General features: G+C 41.7%; 1 protein-coding gene across 9 annotated transcripts in view; it reads left to right on the top strand.

The window, feature by feature from the left end:
- Positions 1–25,191, top strand: part of LOC125460896 (voltage-dependent calcium channel subunit alpha-2/delta-4-like) — a 403,518-nt gene that overhangs the window by 30,638 nt on the left and 347,689 nt on the right. For 7 of the 9 annotated variants that reach the window (XM_059652381.1, XM_059652388.1, XM_059652386.1 and 4 more), the window contains one exon: positions 17,886–18,002. In XM_059652381.1, the coding sequence (XP_059508364.1) occupies positions 17,886–18,002 (117 nt within the window). The remainder of the gene's footprint in view (positions 1–17,885; positions 18,003–25,191) is intronic. The other 2 variants (XM_059652382.1, XM_059652384.1) reach the window with 2 other exon arrangements.

The following is a 25,191-nucleotide window of genomic DNA, read 5'->3' as shown; positions in this document are numbered from 1 at the left end:
CTTTCTGAGGCATTAAAAGGGATGATTTGAGACTAGCAATACTGAAACTGGCAGCACTGAGACTCTCCCACGTTAAGGAAATTTTGGTTGACAATGAAATTTTGATTGGTTGAGCTCAAGAGTATTAAAAACTGTAAGTGTCAGGGCAGAAGGGAACAGCATCCAGAAGGTGAAAATAGAAATCCATCTTGCCCATTTTTTCTTAAGACATAGGAGCAGAAATAGGCCATTCAGCTTGTTGAATCTGCTCTGTCATTCAGTGGGATCAAGGTTGACCTGATAATTCTCGAATACATTTTCTCCGTTTTCCCCATAACCCTTGTTGCCCATAACCCTTACTGATTAAAAATCTGTCTGTCTCAGCACTGGAAGACTTAATGACCCTGCCTCAATAGCCCTCTGCAGTAAAAAATCTAACAGATTCCCCACCCTCTGGGAGAAGAAATTCCTCTTCATTTCTTTGGACCTTGATTCTCCCACAGGGGTAAAGAACTTTTCCACATCTACCCTTCAAGTCCGTTAAGAATCTTGTTTCATTCTTCAAAGCTCTAATGACTACCAGCCTAACCTACCCAAACTCTCTTCATAAGAGAATTTCTCCATGCCCAATGAGTCTGTCTAGCTGTCTGTCTCAATTTGTAGGAAAAAAGATGCACAAAGAAAGGAATTCTAGTCCATTCAACCTGATCAGCCATCAAATTGAAAAATGATCATCACCACACTGCAGACAGTATGTCATCATTGCAAAAATCAGAAGGACTGTGTAAAAATAACTTTGTATATTGTGATCTGGACTTTTGATCTTTGGAATTTTGTTACCCTGTCTATATTCTCTTCCACCCATCGTGTATGTGTTAAGCCATTTCTCTTTTGTCTGTCTTAATCTTAATTGAATGTGTATATTTTGGGGACTTTTAAAGGGCTCTAGCTTAAGTAGCATAGTCATAGATTAGAAATCCCTTTTTCTATGTTTTTGTTGAAGTTGTATGATAAATAGTTACTTTCTGTTAATAACAAAACCTGGTGTGAATGGTTGCTTCCTGATCAGCAATCAGGCAAATTGGAATTTTGTATATTTATATGTTTTGTTGCAACTTGTGGAACAATCAGGCATCATTATTAGCATCAGAGATAATGGGAACTGCAGATGCTGGAGAATGAAGGGTCTAGGCCCGAAACGTCAGCTTTTGTGCTCCTGAGATGCTGCTTGGCCTGCTGTGTTCATCCAGCCTCACATTTTATTATCTTGGGCTCTGATGAAGGGTCTAGGCCCGAAACGTCAGCTTTTGTGCTCCTGAGATGCTGCTTGGCCTGCTGTGTTCATCCAGCCTCACATTTTATTATCATTATTAGCACATAGTTTCCCAGTTAAACTCTAACATTATAACAGCTTCTGTCACTTCTGTCAGCCTTAGAAGGAATATAACTGTACAAACAGCAAAATTCAAGAGACAGAAACAAAGAACAGGAGAGAGCTTAGTTTTTACACAAAAGATTTATGACACCTAAGGGAAACTGAGTATCAAAAGGTGAATTAATTCAGATTTGCATTGCTGCCAGTCTTAATTAAAGAGACATTATTCGATTATTTTACTAGTGAAGGAGGACTTAATGCTCTCAAAGGCTGTACGGTTGGCAAGACAGACAGAGGTGAGAAGACAAAACCATGATTTTACTCATGATAGCAACTAGAGTTTGTGAGTAAAACATCAGAGGCAGTGCAGTTTGTGGGGCGTCACAGTGGAAGCACACCTACTCAGAGCCCATTAAAATGTGGACAAAATATATTAGTATACTTGCTGGAGTAGGAAAAGGCTGTATCAACCCATAGATTGGCACTCTACATGTTTTGTTATGTTTGTTAAAGAAGAAAGGGCATTTTAAAACTGTTTGCAGCAAAACAAGTCAAACTCGAAACCAAACAGAAAACCAGCAGAAGACATGTAGAATTCAAGAAATTGATGCTAAAAATAATCAAGTTATATTCCTGAGAGAAATTACAGAATCTAATGGTGATTAATGGTTTTCTAAGAATTATGATAAGTGGACATGAAACAAACTTCAATTTAGATTCTGTGGCAGGAGTCTAAGTTCTTTCAGACTCAAGTAGCTAATACAATTCTTCCTTTAGTCATCCACCAATCAGCTTGATAGAGCAGGAGCCATTCAATTCAAAGTCAAAGAATAGTTTACTGTGACATTTTAGTACAACAGAAGAAAAAAAATCACAGAAACCGCGCACATCACTCAAACCTAGAGTGTTCACTTCAAAACCAGAAAGCATTCACTGATCTGCAGCTCAGCTATAAAGCAGGCAAATTGGAAAACCCAAGCCCAAAAGGATTCAAGTTAGAATTCCCAAAATTATGTGGAGGCCTTGGAAAGCTGAGCACAGTTTTTCATATCGCAATGAGATTCAGTTGCCAAACTGGAGTACTTATTCAACCTAAAGAAGGTTCTACACTAATTTTTAAAGAAGATGAAACAGAAAGAAAGACAACATTCTACATTAGAGAGTAACCTCACCAGTGCCATTATCTAAGATAAAGGCCAGCTTAATTTAAAAGGTGGAATTTATTCTGCTGTGATGTAGAAGCACACATCATTTTAACTGCATCTCTGTCTTGTAACTACAGAATCCTAAATCAACAATGCACAGACAAAACCCTAATTAGGGTCATAGAGCCATACGGCGTGGAAATAGATCCTTTGGCCCAACTTGCCCATTCCAATCAGGTTTCCTAACCTGGACTGGTCCCATTTGCCTATTTTGGCCCATATCCTTCTAAAATTTTTCTATTCTTGAGCTTGTCCAAAATATCTTGTATGTGTTATAATTGTACTTGCTTCTACAACCTTCTCTGGCAGCTCATTCCATAAATGCACCACCTTCTGTATGAAGTAGCTATCCCTTGGGATCTTTCCCCTCTCACCTTAAACCTGTGCTGTCTAGTTTTGGATTCCCCTACACTGTGGAAACAACCTTGGCTATTCACCTTACCTATGCCTTCCATGATTTTACAAACTTCTGTAAGATCACCCTTCAGCCTCGAGAGTTCAGGGAAGAAAAGGTCCCAGCCTCTCTTTGTAAATCTTTTGTGCACCATTTCCAGTTTAATAACACCCTTCCTGCAGTGGGGTAACCAGAATTGTATGGTTTCTGTAGTCCAGATGGGCCTTATCAATGTCTGGTACAGCCATAATATGACATTCCAACTTAAGACTCTGACTGATGAAGCCAAGCATGAGAATGCCTTCCATATGACCCTATTTACCTGTATCACCAATTTCAAGGAGCTGTGTACTTGCAACTCTAAATCTTTCTGTTGTACAACACTCCCTCAGGCCTAACTGCTCACATTTATCTAAATTCAACTCCATCTGCGATTCCTTGGGCCACTGACCGAGTTGATCAAGGTCCCATTATACTCTTAGATAATTTTCTTTACTGTCTACTATACCACCAATTTTGGCATCACCGCAAACTTATTAACCATGCCTCCTATATTTTCATCCAAATCTTTTGTATAAATGATGAACAGCAGTGGACTCAGAGATAACAAGGTGTCGAGCTGGGTGAACACAGGAGGCCAAGCAGCATCAGAGGAGAAGGAAAGCTAACATTTCAGGTCGAGACCCTTCTTCAGAAATGGGGGAGGGGAAGGGGGTTCTGAAATAAATAGGGAGAAAGGGGGAGGTAGATAGAAGATGGATAAAGGAGAAGGTAGGTGGAGAGGAGACAGACAGGTCAAAGAGGCAGGGTTGGAGCCAATAAAGGTGAATGTAGGTGGGGAGTTAGGGAGGGGATAGGCCAGTCCAGGGAGGGTGGACAAGTCAAGAAGGTGGGATGAGGTTAGTGGGTAGGAGATGGAGATGGGGCTTGAGGTGGGAGGAATGGCTAGGGAGGCGGGGATGAGCTGGGCTGCTTTTGGGATGCGGTTGGGGGAGGGGAGATTTTGAAGCTTGTGAAGTCCATATTGATACCCTTGGGCTGCAGTGTTCCCAAGTGAAGTATGAGATGCTATTACTGCAGCTTCCAAGTGGCATCATTGTGGCAATGCAGGATGCCCAGCAGTGGACTCAGCACAGATCCTTGCGGCACACCATTGGTCACAGGCCTCCAATCCGAACAACAATCCTGTGCCATCACCCTCTATTTCCTACCATCGATCCAATTTTGTATGCAGTTGGCTAGCTGTCCCTGGAGTCTATATAATCAAACCATACTAACCAGTCTATCATGTTGAACTTTGTGGAAACCATGCTAAAGTCAATGTAGACAACATCTACTGTCTGCCTTCATCTATTTTCTTTGTCATCTCTTCAAAAAACTCAATCAAGTTTGTGAGATGTAATTTCCAATGCACAAGCCATGCTGACTACCCCGAATCAATCCTTGCCTTTCCAAATACATTAGACCCTGTCTTGCAGAATCTCCTCCAACAACTTACTGACCACTGACATCAGGGTCACCGGTTTGTAGTTCCCTGGCTTTTCCTTGCAGACTTTCTGAAATAATGGCAGAACATTAGCCACCCTGTCGTCTTCTGGCACCTCAGCCATAGCTATTGATAATATAAATATCTCAGCCAGGGGGCTTGCAATTCCTTCCCTACTTTCTCACAATGTCCTGGGATACCCTTAATCAGGTTCCAGGAATTAGTGCATTTTAAGATCTCCAGCATCTCCTCTTCTGTTACATAGAACATTACAGCACAGTACAGGCCCTTCGGCCCTCGATGTTGTGCTGACCTGTCATACCGATCTCAAGCCCATCTAACCTATACTATTCCATGTACGTCCATATGCTTATCCAGTGACGACTTAAATGTACCTAAAGTTGGCGAATCTACTACCATTGCAGGCAAAGCGTTCCATTCCCTTACTACTCTCTGAGTAAAGAAACTACCTCTGACATCTGTCCTATATCTTTCCCCCCTCAATTTAAAGCTATGGCCCCTCATGCTCGCCGTCAACATCCTAGGAAAAAGGCTCTCCCTATCCACCCTATCTAACCCTCTGATTATTTTATATGTTTCAATTAAGTCACCTCTCAACCTTCTTCTCTCTAATGAAAACAGCCTCAAGTCCCTCAGCCTTTCCTCATAAGACCTTCCCTCCATACTAGGCAACATCCTAGTAAATCTCCTCTGCACCCTTTCCAAAGCTTCCACATCCTTCTTATAATGCAGTGACCAGAACTGTACACAATACTCCAAGTGCGGCCGCACCAGAGTTTTGTACAGCTTCACCATAACCTCTTCGTTCTGGAACATGATCCCTCTATTAATAAAAGCTAAAACACTGTACGCCTTCTTAACATCCCTGTCAACCTGGGTGGCAACTTTCAAGGATCTGTGTACATGGACACCGAGATCTCTCTGCTCATCTACGCTACTAAGAATCTTACCATTAGCCCTGTACTTTGCCTTCTGGTTACTCCTACCAAAGTGCATCACCTCACACTTGTCTGCATTAAACTCCATTTGCCACCTCTCAGCCCAGGTCTGCAGCTTATCTATGTCTCTCTGCAACCTACAGCATCCTTTGTCACTATCCACAACTCCACCGACCTTAGTGTCGTCTGCAAATTTATTAACCCATCCTTCTACGCCCTCATCCAGGTCATTTATAAAAATGACAAACAGCAGTGGACCCATCACCGACCCTTGCGGTACACCACTAGTAACTGGTCTCCAGGATGAACATTTCCCATCAACTACCACCCTCTGTCTTCTTTCAGCAAGCCAATTTCCGATCCAAACTGCTATATCTCCCACAATTCCATTCCTCCGCATTTTGTACAATAGCCTACTGTGGGGAACCTTATCGAACGCCTTGCTGAAATCCATATACACCACATCAACCGGTTTAGTCTCATCTACCTGTTTGGTCACCTTCTCAAAGAACTCAATAAGGTTTGTGAGGCACATAGAATGTTTTCTAGACATCACAAGTTATTTCTCTGTGTTCCCTAACTTCCATATCTTTCTGTTTATGCTATTTTGTAGAAAATGTAAATATTCTCATTAATGAAAGCTAAGACGGCGAGAGAGTGAGACAAGTAACAGTGGCATAGAGGGCTCAGTTTGACTTCTAAAAATGGGTGCTTAGGTTGTATGAGAAATTAAAAAAACAAACCTGAACTTACCTTTCTCAAAGTCCCAGATGTCAGTTTTAATAAAGACAAGATGAATGGTGGGCTACAAATCCACCCATAGAAGGGAGGCAAGTCAGGGGAAGCTCTTGATGAGGCTACTTGCATTGTATTTTTGATGAATGCTGGCTGGGTTTCCCTGGCCTGAGAGAACAGAAAAGTTCAAGGTAATTAGCAAGAGTAAACTTGGTTTTGCCAAAGGAAAATCCTGTTTAATTAATATTTAATGTATTTTAGGAAGTCTGTCAAGGTACTATATTTAGATTTACCAAAAGCATTTGAGAAGGTACCTTCAAAAGGTTATTGAGAAAAAAAAATGAAAGCTCATGGTATAGCATGACAGCATGGCCAGAAATTTGTATCAGCGATAATGGGAACTGATGAAGGGTCTAGGCCCGAAACATCAGCTTTTGTGCTCCTGAGATGCTGCTTGGCCTGCTGTGTTCATCCAGCTTCACACTTTATTATCTTGGCCAGAAATTTGGTTGGCTGACAGAAAATAGGGCAGGAATTTTTCAATATTTGAATGATATGAACAATGACAAAGTTGGGAAGTCTAGTGAGAATGAAAAAAAAAATAGATTCTTGATGTTCAGAAGAAAAAAGTCTAATTTCTCTTCCAGAGAGCACTGGCAAGGTTAGAATCTTGTTAGTAAGTGACAAAGACCTAGTTCCATGCATTTGCAGAGATAGGAGGAACTGCAGATGCTGGAGAATCTGAGATAACACGGTGTAGAGCTGTATGAACACAGCAGGCCAAGCAGCAGCAGAGGAGCAGGAAAGCTGACATTTCGGGCCTAGACCCTTCTTTAGAAATTTCTGAAGAAGAGTCTAGGCCTGAAACATCAGCTTTCCTGCTCCTCTGATGCTGCTTGGCCTGCCCTGTACATCCAGCTCTTCACCTTGTTATCTCCATACATTTGCACCTCATTATTAGCTAATTTTGTCTCAGTTATATGTAGGTTGTTAATAACCTGGATTCCAATGAGAAACTAGAATGGTTCCAGTTCCTGATTCGAAAACCAGTAGATACCTGATAGCTGCAGATCATTGGCATCTTCTCCTGGTCTCCATGTTGTCCACAACATCTTGAACAAGTTCCTTGGCAGAGACCACCTGCACCTTCCTTCCACAAAAGTTTGCATCAATAAAACATCAACCTCACCATATCAGCATGACACATCTTAGATTAACTCAGAATGTACTTTAGCCCTTCAGTATTGCACTTTGGAGCTCACTGACACCTTACATTACAATGCTGCTGCCTGGTTGCTTTGCAAGCAGGGACATATGTCCATCTCATGCATCAGAACATCTTGCATTTCAGGCCTCTTACCTTGTCCCCTTAGCAGCCACTCATCTTGTACTTCCTTGGATGCTCATAGTATCTCTGTCTTTTCTTGCTTTTTGTGCATTGCTACTTCATTCAAAACATAGTTTTTATAATCCTGTTTTGACTTGCCTTTTAGTGTGGATAAAAAGCCAAGCACTCATCATAATTGCCAGCAATGAACTGTCAAGCAGTGGACATGTCAATGTACAGCAGTGTGCTCCATCAATGTTATATGTACACAACGTCCCAACAGTTTATGCAGCAAATACACTGTTTGTTGTTCAACCAAATGGTCATGATTGAAAGTCTAGTCGATTAAGGTTGGGTGTGGGGTTGCAGGTGGTGGTTTGGAATTGTCAGTCAGTGGGGAGCAGCCACAGTCAATCAAGGGCGTGACCTGATCTCGGTTCAGGGGCTTAGCTATGTTCAGTTGGATACTTAGAATGAATAGGTCTGGGAGTCCATGTTCATCCAGTGCAGAGATGGGCAATGTTCTGCAGGTTAAATCCAACTAGTCTGGTGATCATGGTATCTCAATCGAGGCACTGTATCGACATCAATAAGGGGGCTGGGCTATTCTTAATAAAAACCAGAAAAACTGCGGATGCTGTAAATCAGGAACAAAAACAAAGTTGCTGGAAAAGCTCAGCAGGTCTGGCAGCATCTGTGGAGGACAAAACAGAGTTAATGTTTCGGGTCTGGTGACCCTTCCTGAGAAGTTCTGAGGAAAGGTCACTGGATCTGAAACGTTAACTCTGTTTTCTCCTCCACAGATGCTGCCAGACCTGCTGAGCTTTTCCAGCAACTTTGTTTTTGTTGCTGTTGTGGGCTATTCTTAGTTGAGGCTGCCTTCACAAGTTAATCTGGGATTGGATCAGGGTGAATCTTTAGGGAGTAAACATCAAATGAGGTTATCAGGGGATAATAATAGTTAACAAAAGTAGGGTTGGGTGAGAACATGGGGAGGTTTAAAGCTGATTGACAGGGATTGCAATGTAGTACAGAACATGGAGGTTTGGTGGCCACATAGAATGCCAGGCAAGCCCTAAGTCTGAATCTTGCAAGTGTAATCTGGAAAGCCTTGCATCTTCAAATTAATCTTAACTGTGCAATAGTTGCAACAAGTTGGCTTTCAGTAAGACCAGATTGGGCAGAGTACATTTGGCTAGTCTATGGGAGCAGAGTCCACTTGGGGATGATGTGATGGCCTTCAAGGCACTATTGCATTAAACTGGCACTCTCTTGGGTTCGGGATGATGTGCACCTGCCATTCCAATAAACTGCAGCTCCTGCATTGATCAACAGTGTATATTACAGATCCTGGCACAAGCAATCCTGACTATATAATTGATTTTACAAACAAATACTAGTAATCCCTCTGAAGCACAAGTAACTACTAGCAACCTTTAACATATCAACTGTGGCACTCAATTCCTGAGCATATCGCAGAGGTCTCATAGATTGAACAAGGGCATGATGCTGCTTTCCTGTCTCAGAGAACTATAATCAGTGGTAACATGGGCTCTAATATGAAATGCTTCCATACTTGACTGATTTCACAGAAAGTGGGGAAGGTGATAGTAATCCTACCACATTTAACTTAGCAAAATGATCTGTGTGACATGCTGCATATATCTGAATATGCTTTAATGTGTCAGAAGTCTATGTAGAGGCATCACATGGCTTTCCTTGTCAGAATCCTTCATGCCCCATTATATTGAGACCGAGAGTAAACTCTCATGATTGCTGATAAGTCACATTATTAGGATTAATTGTGCCCATTGTGAATAGACCCAGAAACAGCAGATGTTATAGCTATCATTGCATTGTAAAGAAGGTGTAAAGAAATTGAGGCACAAATGCATCAGCAAACCAGAACTAGCAGCAACTACCAATGTCTACCAAAAATCCTGCATGTGGAGAGGTTGTAGCAGAAGGTGCCCTCAAGGTGGAATGGAAAGAGATTGCCTGGAGTGCCAATGCAGCAACCAGTGTAGCTAGCATCTCCCTTCTCGGACATCTGTGCTGGGTATCCTGTAAGGTACCATGATGCCTATGTCCTTCATAATAAGATTCCTGCTTTCGTCCAAGTGTTATAGATAGACCCCAGCTGACGTTCCCCAAGTTAAGATTCCTACTGAGATTACAAGGTGTGGAGCTGGATCAACACAGCAGGCCAGGCAGCATCAGAGGAGCAGGAAAGCTGAAGTTTCAGGTCTGGACTTGTTTTCAGAAATGGGAGAGGAGAAGGGGGCACTGAAATAAATATAGAGATGGGGAGGCAATGATAGCAGGTGGATAGAGGAGCAGATAGGTGGAGAGAAGATGGAGGTGTCAAGGAGGCGGAGGTGAAGCCAGTACAGGTGAGTGTAGGTAGGGAGTTGGGATGGGTGTTGGTCAGTGAGGAGGGAGGGGTGGGTAGGTGGGAGAAAAGAAGGACAGGTCAAGGAGGCAGGGATGAGGGGGGCTGGTTTTGGGATGAGATCTTGGGTGGGGAGATTTTGAAGCTTGTAAAGTCCACATTGAAATCTTTGGGCTGGAGGGTTCCCAGGCAGAATATGAGGGGCTGTTCCTCCAGCCTTTGGGTGGCATCATTGTGGCACTGGAGGAGGCCCATGTTGTCCAAGAAGTGGGAGGGGGAGTTGAAGTGGTTCACGACTGAGAGGTGTTGTTGTTTGCCACAAACCGACTGTAGGTGCTCCACAAAGCAATCTCCAGGCCTCCACTTGGTTTCCCTGATGTAGAGGAAGCCACATTTGACACAGTGGATACCACATTAGCAGATGTGCAGGTGAGCATCTGTTTAATTTGGAAGGTTTTCTTGGGGCCCAAGACCAGCCGCTCTCGTTCCCGCCTCCTTGACCTGTCCGTCTTTTCTCCCACCTATCTGCTCTTCCCACCTCACTGACCAACCCTCACCCCACTTCCTACCTATATTCTCCTGTACTGGCTTCATCCCTGCCTCCTTGACCTGTCCATCTTCTCTCCAACGATCTGCTCCTCTATCCATCTTCTATCATCGTCTCCCTCTCTGTCTATTTTTTTCAGAGCCTCTTTCCCCTCCCCCATTTCTGAAGAAGGATCCAGACCCGAAATGTCAGCTTTCCTGCTCTCTGATGCTGCCTGGCCTGCTGTGTTCATCCAGGTTCACACCTTGTTATCTCAGACTCCAGCATCGGCAGTTCCTACTATCCCTAAGGTTCCAACTGGATGCCCTAAATCCTTCAGCTGTGGCTGTGGAGAGATGAAATAGTTCCCCTTCTTTGTCCACCTGACCCTCAGTTGGTTGAAACATGGTTAATTTAAAAAGTCACCCGAGTAGATCCTTTCAGTAGATCCTTTCTCCTGGATCAAATTAATTTATGTTCTAAAAAGAACCATTGTAACTGGGCTTTAGTCAATAAAAGAGTAAGTTTTTTTAAAATTACTAAATGTGAAAATTAATAACAATACATATACACTTAGGAGTAGGATGTGAGTCCAAAAATAGGTCAGAGTTAAAAGATACACAGATCAGTCTCACTGGGAGTTTCATGATGTATAGATAATAAAACAGTGTATTTTGGGATTCTTGGCTTTTGCAGATTAGTTGAAATCCTTTCTCCTGTTTCCTTATGATGGCGATTGGCAGCACTCCAAAAAATAGAGATCATTTTGTCCTGTTTCTTTCTGACTTGCTTGCTGACTAGTTGACTTCTAGTACCCAGAGCACATCAGAAATGTTATCTACAATTGAGGGGTGTTTAGATGGTGATCCCTCAATTGTGACCTTTGCAGCACACAAATACTCAAACCCAAACTAGTAGACACCAACCTCAGTTTACTAGCTTGTCTTCCATTACCACATCCTCTATCACTAATGAACACAGACAAGGATTACAGTCAAGTTTTAAATTCATTTTTACATACTCCTGGAAGGGGTCCTGTCTGTCTACCTCTTTCATTCTATCTGTCTTCCTCTCTCTCATCCTACAAGTGCAACATTCCATGAGTACTTTGCCAGACAACATTGAATTTGCATACTTTTGTCTGTAACAGTCTTTTTTTAAAAGCACATAATTTGGAATAAAAATAATTTAAGAATGCCCATTGTACCTTGAAGTTTTGATCTGTCACCAAGGCATAAGGGCTGGATGTCTTATATATACAGTTGCTGGGAGCCATTGGCTACAGTTTCCAACTATGACTAATGTCTCCATTACACAACACCCCTGACTGCGGCTGAGTGTGGATACAAAGTAATCCAATCTTCCAGCAGGACCTTTTTGGAGCAGACAATAGGCCTCCTCAAGATGAGGTTCCAATGCTTGCATCAGTCTGAGGGGGGCATTGCCCTCTCCAGAAAAAGTGCGCTGCATAATCTTAACATGCCGTGCTCTGAAAAACTGGAGCAGGTAAAGAGCTGATCTGATGGATGCTGAAGAGCTGGGAGAGCGGCACAGTGTTCTGAGGACAGAGATGAAGGCATTGAATGAGAGGAATATCACCTTTCCCGTACCACAGCAGTTCAGTATTGGCACAACAAACCAGACATCTATCATGAGACATGAATTGGTTGGAAATACCATTCATTGACTGTGGATTTATTACTGCTCCAATTTGCAAGCAGCCCTTATTTGGTCCCAAAAATAAATACAGATTTTTAAAAATTTGTTCTTTCCTCTCTTTTCCTATTGTTTAATAACAATTAATGTAACCAACTGTTTCAAAGCTTCACAGCATCTAATGCTGTCACAACGCGTTGTGTTACAATGGGTATTAGGAAAAGGGTAACTCGCCTTCAGACAAGGTTCTCACAATGTATAATGCTGAACAAGGATAGCTTCTGTTACCTGATTCTTGATCCTAGAGGAAAAATGATAGTCAATCAGACAGCTGATTTAGAGTGCAAATATATTTGCATATGTAATATTCTATCTGCAATCTGTCTGAGGAAGGTTTTCTTTCTCCTTGCTTTCTCATCATATCATGGAGCAGTCCCAGGGTCTGCAGCTGGGGTTGAGAGAGCTTCCCTATAATGGATCTTATTAACTTTGAAGATTTGAGCAGGTGATCCTATGATATTCATGGCTAGAGAGCCCAGATGTACACAGAGTGTCCCACCCAGATCCTCAATCTCCTTGGCAGTAACTTCCACAGGACTGATGGGTGTAGACAAGCTACAGGTGAAAGTTTGGTGCACTTCTGGAGTTTCCTGACAGGGCATTCTGTTGTGGCCAGTGTATGCCTCCTTCTGTGTCTTGGTGTCTCCATGAGAGGAAGAGAACTAAGATCAAGGTCCCTCATCCCACTCATTTTGCCATTGATGTTGAGCATCAATGGCGAAGGCATTGGATTACAAATCTATATGTCTTTTCAATAGATACTGACTGTTCTGATGACCCTCTTTCTCAAAAGTTACTGCCAACCTGTCCATGGAGACAACTAGGTGCATGAATGTTGGGGCCAGTACATTCCTGATAATGTTGATGGACACCTCCAACTTCAATCCAGTTTGCTAAATGTCTTGTATAAATTGGCCATTAATAATTGTGCATACAGGCAAATGTCATGGGGTCATCTGATTGGAACTGAGCAGATGCCTGGTCTGTGGAAGCCTGATGAATGCCCGTAATCTAGGATGGAAACTTGTACTCACCAGAATGTGCTCCCAAGTCCAGTATACCTGATGTATCTATTGGGGTGAAAGTATCTGGGCTGGGGGATGATATAGAATACAACTTTGACAGTGGATCCTCTGTGGGGTCTGAGGCTTCTTCCTCAGAGGTGGGGATGAATTGATATCTGGAGGCACTAATCTCTTTCAGATGGAGAACGTGTGGGTGTTGCTGGTGCCTACAGAAGACAAAAGGTAATGAGTTCTGCAATAGCGAAAGAAGATTGTGCAGTTTAAGAATCCATTCACAGCAGTGTTAAGGGGGAGTTGGTTGCTGGGATTCGGAGTTCTTGTCATCACCACGAGTGTCATGATCCTGTACCACTAGAGCAAGAATTCTTTTGTTACATGGAATGAGGTGACAAATGCTCTTTCAGCCCTGTCATGAACCATCCTGTCCTGCATTATGAGAATTGGAAGGACTGGGGAACAAAAAAGTGGTCAGATGTTATTAGTGGTAGTGGTGCAGGAAAGGCAGTGAGGTGTCCTGAATGGATGAATAGGAAGCACAGAAGACTAGAAGGCTTGGTAGTTTGTGTGGATGGGGCTGGTGAGAGCAAATAAATGAAGATGCTGTATTCAGTAGTGGGCATGGTAGACCGTGAGACTTGGTGGGATGTGGGTACAGTAGCACAGAGACAGTGAGTGAATTTGAGGTTGCAGAGGGTATATGGTGGCACTTTCCCTCATAAAGCGCAGAAGGTAATGAACCTTTTAAAGGCATTGCTTCATTTTCCTCCAGATTGTGGACACTGCAGTGACTTCCATGGCTATCTTGGACCATCATGTGCTACAGTCTCCTTTGTCAATGCAGTGGAAGAAGAATGGCCCTCCTCTCCACAGCACCATCCACTAGGGCATCCAGGGCCCTGTTAGTGAAGTTTTCATAGAATCATTGAATCCTGTAAGTGTGGAAGCAAGCCATTCAGCCCATCATGTTTTCTGTATTCATTAATATTTTGAAGGCATCACAGGCTAGGCAGCATTTATTGCCCATACCTTAGCACCCAGAGGGCAGTTCAAAGTCAGCCACATTGTTGTGAGTCTAGACCAGGTAAGGATGGCAGTTTCCTTCCGGAAAGGACATTAGTGAACCAGATGGGTTTTTCCAACAATTGACAATAGATTCATAGTAATCATTAGGTTGTTACCTCCAGATATTTTATTGAATTCAAATTCCACCATCTGCCATGGCAGGATTCGAACCCAGGTCCCCATAACGTTATCTAGGTCACTGGATTAACAGTCCAGCAATAATACCCCTAGGCCATTGCCTCCCCTATGTCCAACCAACCCTCCAAAGAGCATCCCACCACCTCCCCCACCCTATGCATGTAAACCTGCCTTTCCCATGGCAAATCCAACTAGCCTACACATCCCTCAACTCTGGGCAATTTAGCATGGCCAATCCACTAAACTGCATATTTTTGCACTGTGGGAGGAAACTGGAGCACTTGGAGGAAACCCACGCAGACATGAGGAGAATGTATAAACTCCACACAGAACTTTCCTCTCAAACATATCCTTTTGAAGTTTTACGGAAACATAAGAACAACCCTGGTGTGCAGCAATTTGAAACAATGTGCAGCTGTGTTTGAAACAGCGTGCCTGCACTGAAAAGTCCCAGCATCGGTGACTGTACACCACTGCTGAGCACAAGATTGCACAAGTGCAACACCCTGGAATTAAAACGCACAGGTAATGAGATGATCTAAGGAGAATTGCATGAGAAAAGTTACCAGGGATCACAAAAAAACCCTCCCTGAAACTTCCTGAAATTGACAGCTAAAATATGGAAAGATTCAGTCAAGATAGAATTCTTAAAAATGCCTTTTTCTGATTGCGAGAGTGTGGCAGTCGAGTCTCAATGACTCAGTTGAGGGGAATGAATGCTTGACAACTAAATTTGCAAATGAGACAACACTAGGAAGGAAGGTATGTTGTGAAGAAGACTTAGAAAGTTGCAAAAGATATAGATGGATTGAATGATTCGACAAAAACAGCTGGAAAATTGAGTATAATGTGGGAAAAGCTGAAATTATTCACTTTGGCTGGGAGATAAAAAGCAATTACTTAAATGGAGAGTGATTGACAAAATTCTAAGATGTAGAGGGATCTAACTGCTCTCGTCCCTGAGTCACAAAACTTTAGTATGTAGATGCAGCACATGGGCAAGAAGGCTAATGGAATTGCTATCCTTTCATTACTTTAGGAATGAAACATAAAAATAAGGATATTACATTTCGGTTATCTCGGGCATCGGTGAGACCACATCTTGAATGCTGTGTGCAGTTTTGGTCTCCTTATTTAACAATGGATGTAAATGCATTGGAGTTCAGAGGATGTTAAATACATTGATGCCCGGATTGATCAGGTTGTCTTATAAAGATGAGTTAGATAGGCTGGCTTGTTTGCACAGGAGTTTAGAAGAGTGAGGGAATGACTTGATTGGAGTGAATAAGATCCTGAATGGTCATGACAAGGTGGACGTGGAAAGGCTGTTTCTTCTTGCGGATCTGCCCAGATGAAGAGGGCATTGTTTTTTTAAAAAAAAGTGTCAGCCTTTTAAAAACAGATGAGACAATTTTTTTTTACTTTGATTATATGACTCTGGAGATTGCTGCCTCAGAAGGTGGTGGAGACAGAATCATTGAATACTTTTAATGCAACAGTTAATAGATTGTTGTTAATTGTGAAATTGTGGTTTATCGTAATTAGATTGGAATGTTGCATTCAGCGCACAAAAAAGATCATCTGTGATTTTATTCAATGGTGGAATAGGCTTGATGGGCCGTATGGTCTCGTTCTGTTCCTATTTTGCATGTCTTTTATCAAATGCAATTCATTGTTGCAGAGATCCTTTAGAACATTGCAAATGCTCTGAGTCATATGTTTTCACTCATCATCGCCATTGTTAGTGCATCCACCCATCTGGCAATTTCCATCAAAAACTCAATAGAATTATAAACTTCAAAAATGAATTTTGGTTGTATTAAAACCTAGGTTTGCACCTGATGATTTTGTCAGACATTAATTCACATCTGCAATGATTCTGGAAACTTATTGCAGATGGTGTCAAACTCCAGGATGATATCTAAATTCAGTCAAATCCAGTAGCCTGCTTCAGTTTTAGCAAAGGTAAGATAATGTCCCATTATCAGGCAAACTCAGCATTTATCCATTCCGTAGAAAACAAAGGATTACCACCAAGAAGAGGAGCCAATGTTTTCAGAAATACCATGGCAACTTTTCTTATTGCGCTCTTTAACTGCCAGGAAAAACAGTGTCATACACCTGCAGTATCATTGCAATGGTGCTCCTATATTGCTAGTACTTCAGGATCAGCAGGATTTTGACCCAATGATTGTGAAAAGAAATGATGATCAAGTCAAAATGTTATGCGACTTGCATGTGAATATATTACTTTTGGTGCTTCTCCAGCTTTTCATGCTATAGGCTGTGGGGTTGTAGATTCTACCATAGTTTACTATGAATTTCCAATAGCGAGTGCCTACTGTAATGGAATGGGAAAGTAATAAACTAAATTTTCACGCTTCTTCCCAGTATTGTCAACTGTTAGATATTAATGTCTGACTGACATTTGGTACATCCATGTTGCTGTGTATTTCCTTTGTTTAAAATAGAGAGCCATGATAATCAAATCTTTCCATTTGGGTTTAGATTTTATTGTCATGTAATATTCAAGTGTAGGAATGCTGTGAAAAGTGCATAATGTTGCCATACATGGTGCTTAGGTACAAAGTAGTAAAAGAAAAAATGTTTAAAAAATTAAGCATTACTTTCATAGCATGAGTTGAAAAATAAAGAAATGAAGTAATAGTTAGCATTAAAGTCCTTCCTAATTTAAATTAGAAAAGTAAAGAAATAAAGTTAAAAGTTCACAGTCTTCGAGTCCTCTACTTAGTTCACTATCCAAAAGTCCTCAACAGCCTGTTTGTGGCGTCGCTGCCAGGGGACCTTCCTCACCACTCGCTGTTCCTGTGTTGAACTGCAATGCCATTGCTGCTGCTAAAGCTGCCTCCTCACCAGTCTCCTACAGCTGCCTCCAGAACACGCCCAGGCAGGATCTATTTGCATGCCAATATACTGCCGCAATGTGCCAAGAGACTCAGTGAGACACCACCATGCTGGGTTTCAAGGCCACCATGGTCTGCCAAGAGCTGCCGAGGCAACACCAACCTTGGCCAAGAGACCAGCATATGCTGCTGAGAGACCACCATAAGCTCAGCTCAGCCAAGAGGACATCTTTCTGGGTCCACATTGAGGTTGGGAGTGAAGAAAAGAAACATCGAGAGAAGAAAAGAGAAAGGAACCGACAGTGTCTGGCTGAAGCATACTACTCCGCCAATGCCATTTTGGACATCTTTGTCATTTCCAGTTTTCAAAGAATAATGGATTCTGATGTAATTCAGTCTCCAAAACAGCTGTGAACAGTTTGTAGAAATGACATTTGACACAATGAATCACTGTAAGTTACATTATTCCTGATAAAGTTTATTTACCATATAGTTCAGAACAATGGAGCTGCAACATGAAATCTACTAGTGAACTGGAAATGGACATTTTAATTGGTAATAATATTTATAATGCCTAATTGTGTGACACATTTGTTATTTCAAGAGAGCCAATTTCTAAATAGAGGCTTAGGATATGTAAGTGATTGCTGCCTTATGGTTCACTCCAATTTGTTACAGTTGTTGATTTCTTTTTCTGTCCAGAAGTACAAAGATGTAGAACCCTTCATAAGGATTGAAGAAGTGGATGGAGTGGAATTGGTAATGCAGTTTGGAGAGAAGATGAAAGAGATGTTACGAAGAAAAGTTGAGGCAGTGAAGGTATAAACTAATTTGCTCCACCTGCACATAATTTCTATCCCAGCGATTGCTTTCTATCAGTGTGGGATTTTCAAATTTTGCATGATTCAATAGAAAAAGCAGACAACGTAACAACAAGTTCTGACATAATTGTACCCATGTTTAAAATTTCCACTGTAGAATTTGAACACATAATCTAGTCTGATGTTTCAAAGAATTAATGTTCAATTGTCGAAATTGCTGTCTCCAGCATGAGATGTTAAAGAGTGGTTAATTTGGGCATTAAAATTCACATGAAATTACTCAAAGAGCTGAAATTTCCTCCAGTTTTGTTTCACAACATCAAATCCCCAGCCAGAATTTCACTGAGTAACAATGGGGTCTACATTTCAAAACAATTGCATTTGCTTTAATTTATTTTTGGTATGGTCTGGAATACCTCCGTACATCTCTTTGCCTCTCTACTTTTCTTCCTTCAAAACTGTCTTTAAAATTGTCTACTTTGACTAAGATTTTGACCTAAACTGTCCTTGTATGGTTAATCATTTTTTTTGTTTAGTGATAAAATGTATCCTCATGTGAAGTTCTGAAGCACTAGTTTAAAGATACAGGTTATTATTTCTGAATAAAATTGCTGAGTTCTGTAACAACGGAATTTTATTTCTCTTTTTTCAATTTTCTTCACTTTTGTTAGAGTAAATTGTTGTAATTATTTTAAACTGAGGAGTCTAAGTTGCCCAAAACAAAACAAAGATGGCGGATGGTTAGCTCACATTACTAAATTAGTCAAACTATCATTATTGTGGAGCATTATTGAGGGAGCAGATTAACTATTCAAAGCCATTGTAGTGGATATGTTGCCAGAGAGAATGTTCACGTTGTAAGGTTACAATGAAGATTATTGCATACTAAAGCTCTGAAGTAATAGTGAGGCTTAAAGGTGCATAAAGGAAACACTTAGGGTGGGGTCAGTTTCATAGCCTCATTAAGGAATGGACTGTCTGATGTGAATCATTTGTCTTTGTTGCAAAAACCATTTTAGTGTTAACATCCAGGCACGTAAAATAGTGAAAGTATTCACTATATTGTTGTTGGTTTAGCATTAACTTTGGTTTAATGCCTTGACTATCAAATTATCTTGAACACCCTCCACCCTTCCCATATTGAGGTTAGAGTGGCCATGACTTGTCTTGATTTCCCCATCCCCTTCAAAATCTCACAACCGCCTCTGATAACCTGCCAGGATGCACCGTATCATCTACCGATGCCCCATCACTGTAACAATTTTCTCAGCCAGTAAAAAACAAGCAGGTCAGTCCTGAGACTTGAGCTTCCAGCAGCCTTGAAAACATCTTGGATTGCCTTTAAAACTTCCCAGATTATGTATGAATCACACTCAATCTGACAGATATGGTCTATCACTTAGACAAAGTTTGTAGGATAACTCCGACTGACTGCATCCCATTTCCTGATGTGAATTAACTGATCAAGGCAAGAACTGATTTTGCCTGATTTCATGTATTGACCATGGCTTAGTCCCCAGACTGCAAAAGTGCAGGTGCTTTGACTTGTGCTGGACCAACAGACTAAAGGACCATAACAAACTCCTCCAACCTGAAATGGCCTGAAATGACTGTGGCAGTGCCTCCAAACTGACTATGGTCTGTCCTTACCTCACATTTCCACTTTACCTTTCACCTATTGACATACTCTTCGTGTACATACAGTGCATTTGCCGTAGAAGCTGATGACACATGACACAGCTGTGCACTGCCATGTTACACCCTTTTTCACATTTACTCTTCTGTGTTTCCTATAGACAAACAGTACCTAATTTTCCTCTTTTGCAAAACTTGTCACTTCAACCACAGCCTTTTCGGCTGCCCTAGAGTGCAACATGTGGGAAACTAGCTCATGCCTAACCCTGCCTGCTAACATGTCACCTGAGAATCTGGTAATGGTGTATTAATGTTGCCCAATTATGTGAAGCAATGGCCCAGGGTGACTTCGTACCTTATCCAGCATGGAGAACCAAATGTAATTGTAGCAGTCCCATTTGAAGCGAAGAGAAGAAATGTGGCTGCAACAGTTGTGTATTCCTCTAGGCTGGCGGCAGAGAATCCAAATTGATAAGTAACAATTATTTATACAGTTGAGATTTTGAGGCATCACTAGAGCAGAGATTAATTGTGAAGGGGTGATTAATTCTGCCAAATAGGGTAATCAATGAGATACCAATACATGTATAGAAACTCTTTGCCATCTGATCATGATAAATGGATCTTACCATCTAATGTGGGAGTACTTTAAAGTGATAGCTAAACTTAAAGACAATAATATGAGTTTTGGACTCTTGTATGACTAAGTAATCACACGTAGTCAGTGTTTTCATGTATCTGTTTGCAGCTTCATGTGCTCTGGCAGTATCTACAGCCTACAATATTGTCCTTGAATTTGACCTTTCCAGTCAGATCTTTCTGTAATTTAGGGTGTCCAAATCTCTAAGAGAATGGATGATAGTCTTCCATTTTCTTGAATTTAAATTTCTCAGTTCTGAATATAGGAACAGGAGTTGACCAAGTCAGTGTCCCAAGGCTGATCCATCATTCAGTGAAATTGTGAACATAGAATATAGAACATTACAGCACAGTACAGGCCCTTCGGCCCTCGATGTTGTGCCGACCTGTCATACCGATCTCAAGCCCATCTAACCTACACTATTCCATGTATGTCCATATGCTTATCTAATGACGACTTAAATGTACCTAAAGTTGGCGAATCTACTACCATTGCAGGCAAAGTGTTCCATTCCCTTACTACTCTCTGAGTAAAGAAACTACCTCTGACATCTGTCCTATATCTTTCACCCCTCAATTTAAAGCTATGCCCCCTCGTGCTCGCCATCACCATCCTAGGAAAAAGGCTCTCCCTATCCACCCTATCTAACCCTCTGATTATTTTATATGTTTCAATTAAGTCGCCTCTCAACCCTCATCTCTCTAATGAAAACAGCCTCAAGTCTCTCAGCGTTTCCTGATAAGACCTTCCCTCCATACCAGGCAACATCCTAGTAAATCTCCTCTGCAACCTTTCCGAAGCTTCCACATTCTTCTTATAATGCGGTGACCAGAACTGTACACAATACTCCAAGTGTGGCCGCACCAGTGTTTTGCACAGCTTCACCATAACCTCTTGGTTTCGGAACTCGATCCCTCTATTAATAAAAGCTAAAACACTGTATGCCTTCTTAACATCCCTGTCAACCTGGGTCGCAACTTTCAAGGATCTGTATACATGGACACCAAGATCTCTCTGCTCATCTACACTACTAAGAATCTTACCATTAGCCCTGTACTTTGCCTTCTGGTTACTCCTACCAAAGTGCATCACCTCACACTTGTCTGCATTAAACTCCATTTGCCACCTCTCAGCCCAGCTCTACAGCTTATCTATGTCTCTCTGCAACCTACAGCATCCTTTGTCACTATCCACAACTCCACCGACCTTAGTGTCGTCTGCAAATTTACTAACCCATCCTTTTACGCCCACATCCAGGTCATTTATAAAAATGACAAACAGCAGTGGACCCAACACCGACCCTTGCGGTACACCACCAGTACCTGGTCTCCAGGATGAACATTTCCCATCAACTACCACCCTCTGTCTTCTTTCAGCAAGCCAATTTCCGACCCAAACTGCTATATCTCCCACAATTCCATTCCTCCGCATTTTGTACAATAGCCTATTGTGGGGAACCTTATCGAATGCCTTGCTGATCTTTGGCTTAACTCCATATCCTTAAAACGTTTTGTTTAACAACAATTTATCTATCTTAGATTTTAAATTATCAACTGATCTAGCACCAACTGCATTTGTGGAAGAGAGTTCCAAAATTCTACTGCAATTTGTGTGCAAAACTGCTTCCTAAAAATGATGCTCATTTTTAATCTATGGTCCCTTAGTTCTAGAATGCCTCACCAATGGAAACAATTTTTTTTTATCTATCCTGTTTTTTCATGTTAATATCTTGAAGACTCCGATTGGATCAGTCCTTAACCGTATAAATTCTGAAGAAAATAGACCTAATTTGTCTAATCTCTTCTCATAACCCCTGAAGCCCAGGTATCATATTAGCCTTGGAGGAAGATTTACAAGAATATCCTTCCTAAGGTGTGGTGCCCAGATCTACGCATTGTACTGCAAGTGGAGTCTAATCATTGTTTTCTATAGATGCAACATATTTTCTGTGTCCTTGTACTCTAGTCTTCTAGATGTAAAAGCCAACATTCTATTAGCAGCCTTGATTATTTTATGCATTAAAATATTCGAGGCTTATCTGTTTCCTGCCTCAAGCTGAAATTCATTTCAGTGAATCAGCTAGATTTCTCAGGTTTCTGGCTGTGTTCTTACTGCCTCTCCTCCTCCCCACTGAATTTTCTATTAATAGTCACAAAGTCATTAACAAGACAATCTGCACAGTCAGTTAGAATTAAAACTAGGTAGCTATTCCTAAAACAATCCCGAACTGAGTGTAGAGGTTTATGCCAGCTACCCATTCTTGCCACATGAGATGACATTTTAGGACTCACTCTTTATTTAAATGTGGCTAGGATGGCAGGAAATGAGTGGAATCCCCTGACATTCCAGCTGGCTCTTAACTTTGGGTTGGAAAGTAATCTTGGGAAGGACTTAGTAAGGACTTACTGTGGACTAGAGTTGTTTTTATAAGACTATAAGAAGCAGACTGCTCTTCTTGGCCCTATAAAAATAAACTTCAAATTTCTCGTTATTTCTCTGGGAGGCCTCCAGTGAACTGTTTAAAGGCCACTATTTAAACTACTGAAATCCTGTGCAAGTGGTTGGTATAGGACTGTTTGCTGTTTCTCTCTCACTGTCACATGATTTACTGAAACTTGTTATCTTACTGTAATGTAATAAACTACTTCATGCTACCCAAGCATATGCCTCTGCTACTGAAGATTTATTTATAGTGAATCCTTCACCTTTAATTGTAGTAAGCCCCATAGACTAGTATTACAAGAAGAGTTGGTAACAACATTTTTATGCAAAGAAACACCTAGCAGAACCAAGTGCTAGTTCCAGGCTTCTCTCACAACATGATGCCAATGATGTGGACTGTTTTCTAAAGTGAAGAGAACACTAGCAATGCAAAGAACCCATAGCAATTCAAAGAGGTGAGAGTTTTATTAAATCTACATAAAATCAATTAAATGTTGACAAATTCAACAACTTTTAAAGAGAACAGATCCCATCTGCTCCTAAAGAAACAATAGTAGCTCAGAGCTTGAGAAGCTTTGGCTGCAGTAAATCTTTCTTTGAGGATTAAATTGCCCAGAAAAAGTTGTTAAAAAATGAACTTGTACGGGCCAGAAAAAGCCTCTCAGAAGCTACATGAAGATAAATTTGAGTTGTGATCTGGAATAAAAATCAACATCGGCTGCAGAAGTATTGTCAATCCCTATGAGGAATGGTGAAAATATTTACTTTTATGGAAACCTTCCGGTCTGTGAAGCTGAAAGCAAGCATCAGTCATTACATTGCCCATGCCCCATCATGATGGCCTGAAGACTCTCCACTTCTTCCTGGAAAAAAGGCGTAAACCATCCCACCAACTCGTTCCTTCCTGTACCTGATCGAGTTCATCCTCACCCTGAACAACATCTGTTTTAACTCCTCTCACTTTTTCCAGGTCAAAGGGATGGCCATGGATACCCACAAGGGCCCCAGTTATGCCTGTCTCCTTGTGGGCTACGTGGTTCATTCCTTGTTCCAGCCCTACTCCAGCCCCACCAACAATTCTTTCTCCAGTATATTGATGATATCGTTTGTGCTGCTTCCCTCTCTCATTGGAATTGGAATGGTTCATCTATTTCACTTCCAATTTCCATGTCAATCCCACCTTCATCTGATCCATCTCTGACTCCTCTTTTCCCCTCGTTAACATCCATATTTCTATTTCCGGGGATAGATTGGCCACCAATATCCACTACAAACCTACTAACTCCTACAGTTACCTTAATTATACATCCTGTCTCCTGCTTCCTGCTAAGATTCCATTCCATTCTCCCAGTTTATCCTTTTCTGTTACATTTGTTCTGATAATGCCAATTTTGATAAGGGGGCAGATGAAATATCCACCTTCTTCCTCAACTGAGGATTCCCCTGCACTGTGGTTGACAGGGCCCTCAGCCAAATCCAACCCATCTCCTGTACTTTGGCCCTCACCTCCATCTTCCCTCCCATAACAGCAACAGCGTCCCCCTCATTTTTACCTACATTTCCTCGAACATCCACATCCAGAGACTCATTAGCCACATTTACCTCCACCTCCAGTGGGATGCCAATACCTGACACAAACTCCCCTCCCCTTTCTGGCAGCCTTCTACAAGGACTGTTCCGCTTGCCCTTCACTCCTAATGTGCCCCACACCCCATGGCACTTTGCCTGCATTCACAGAAATTGTAATACCTGGCCACTTACTTCCTCACTCCTCACTATCCAGCGTTCAAAACTCCTAGGCAGGGCAGTGCTTTACTTGCACTTCACTTAACCTAATTTTTTCATTGCTCACAGTTTTGTTTCCTCTACATTGGGAAAACAAAGCACAGCCTAGGTGACCGCTCTGCAGAACACCTTCACGAAAAAGACCCTGAGCATTCAGTTACTTGCCACTTCAAAGCACCATTGTGTTCTTTGGCTTCTCTGTCTCACGCTTGCTGCAGTGCTGCAGTGAAGCTCAGTGCAAACTGGAAGAACAGCATCTCATTTTCCACTAGGGAACATTGCAGCCTTCTGGACTTAATATTGAGTTCGACAATTTTAGGGCTTGAGCACCTTACCCTTACTTTAGTCACGCTCACGCACCAAGCTTTGTCATTAGTGGTAATGGGAACTGCAGATGCTGGAGAATTCCAAGATAATAAAATGTGAGGCTGGATGAACACAGCAGGCCAAGCAGCATCTCAGGAGCACAAAAGCTGACGTTTCAGGCCTAGAGCCTTTGTCATTACATGGGCTACTACCACCCACCACCCATTGTCAGCCACAAATTCTTCTCATTAGCACCTATTCATTCCCCTAGACTGACACTTCACCAGTCCTTTGTCTGTCCAACTGTTTTTCTCTCTTTCTCTTTGGCCTCCATCTCCATTTATTATTTACCCTCCTCCCTCCCCCTTAACATCTTTTA

Source organism: Stegostoma tigrinum, chromosome 18, assembly GCF_030684315.1.
Source record: "Stegostoma tigrinum isolate sSteTig4 chromosome 18, sSteTig4.hap1, whole genome shotgun sequence".
NCBI lineage: Eukaryota > Metazoa > Chordata > Chondrichthyes > Orectolobiformes > Stegostomatidae > Stegostoma > Stegostoma tigrinum.
The sequence above is the reverse complement of the archived record's forward strand: the minus strand, read 5'-3'. Positions and strand labels throughout refer to the sequence as shown.